Here is a 604-nt window from a genome sequence, read left to right as displayed (position 1 = left end):
CGAGTATTGAGAATGCCTCGTTTATTGCGCCGCCGACCTGCCCGGCGTCCACTGCCGCTACCGCAGCTTTGCCGCCTGCATCCGTTAATGGCTGGGTCGCTTTGGACAGCTTGATCGAAGCGTATGCGTCTGCTAATCTTACTGTTAGATTATGTGGCTTTGTGGCACCTTCTAAAATCAACGTAGTGCGGCGTATGTTGTCTTCGTCGTCTATCTTTAACTTAAAGCTTTCAATTTTGGTTTTTAGGTGTACGCCGGCCGCCGCTGCATTTGCTGCTAGACTGCACAGGTTTTCGAGATTTTTGTCATGGATTATTGCTTTGGCGTTTGTGGCGCAGGTTTGGCGTGGCAGCGTTAGCGCCGGCAAAATGATAACTACCCACAGCATTTTTGTGCTTGCTGCTTTTTCTATGATTTAGCCATTTCTACTGTAGAGCATTGGTGGGCGCCAGCGGGGGTGTCGTGTGCAGGTTCTGCTTGGTGTTGGTTACACCGTTATTGTGTACGCACATGGCACAAAAGAAAACGGAAAAGTTTCTTGTGGTTCTTCTGTTTTATCTTTTAATGTCTTTGGGTATAAAGTTGTTGCTTCTTTGGGAAGCAA

The 604-nt window shown here is 47.7% G+C and overlaps 1 protein-coding gene across 1 annotated transcript in view; it reads right to left on the bottom strand.

Moving 5' to 3' along the window:
- The window catches only part of TEOVI_000164100 (uncharacterized protein), a gene marked incomplete at both ends in the record, with an annotated part of 1,275 nt that extends 887 nt beyond the window's left edge, over positions 1 to 388 (bottom strand). Inside the window, one exon of the mRNA XM_067224845.1 lies at positions 1 to 388. Coding sequence (XP_067080946.1) covers positions 1 to 388 — 388 coding nt within the window.
- Positions 389 to 604: the final 216 nt, after the last annotated feature.

This window comes from Trypanosoma equiperdum (genome assembly GCF_001457755.1).
Source record: "Trypanosoma equiperdum strain OVI genome assembly, contig: ctg_398, whole genome shotgun sequence".
In the NCBI taxonomy this organism is placed as follows: Eukaryota; Euglenozoa; class Kinetoplastea; order Trypanosomatida; family Trypanosomatidae; genus Trypanosoma; species Trypanosoma equiperdum.
This window is presented reverse-complemented; position numbering and strand designations above follow the sequence as displayed.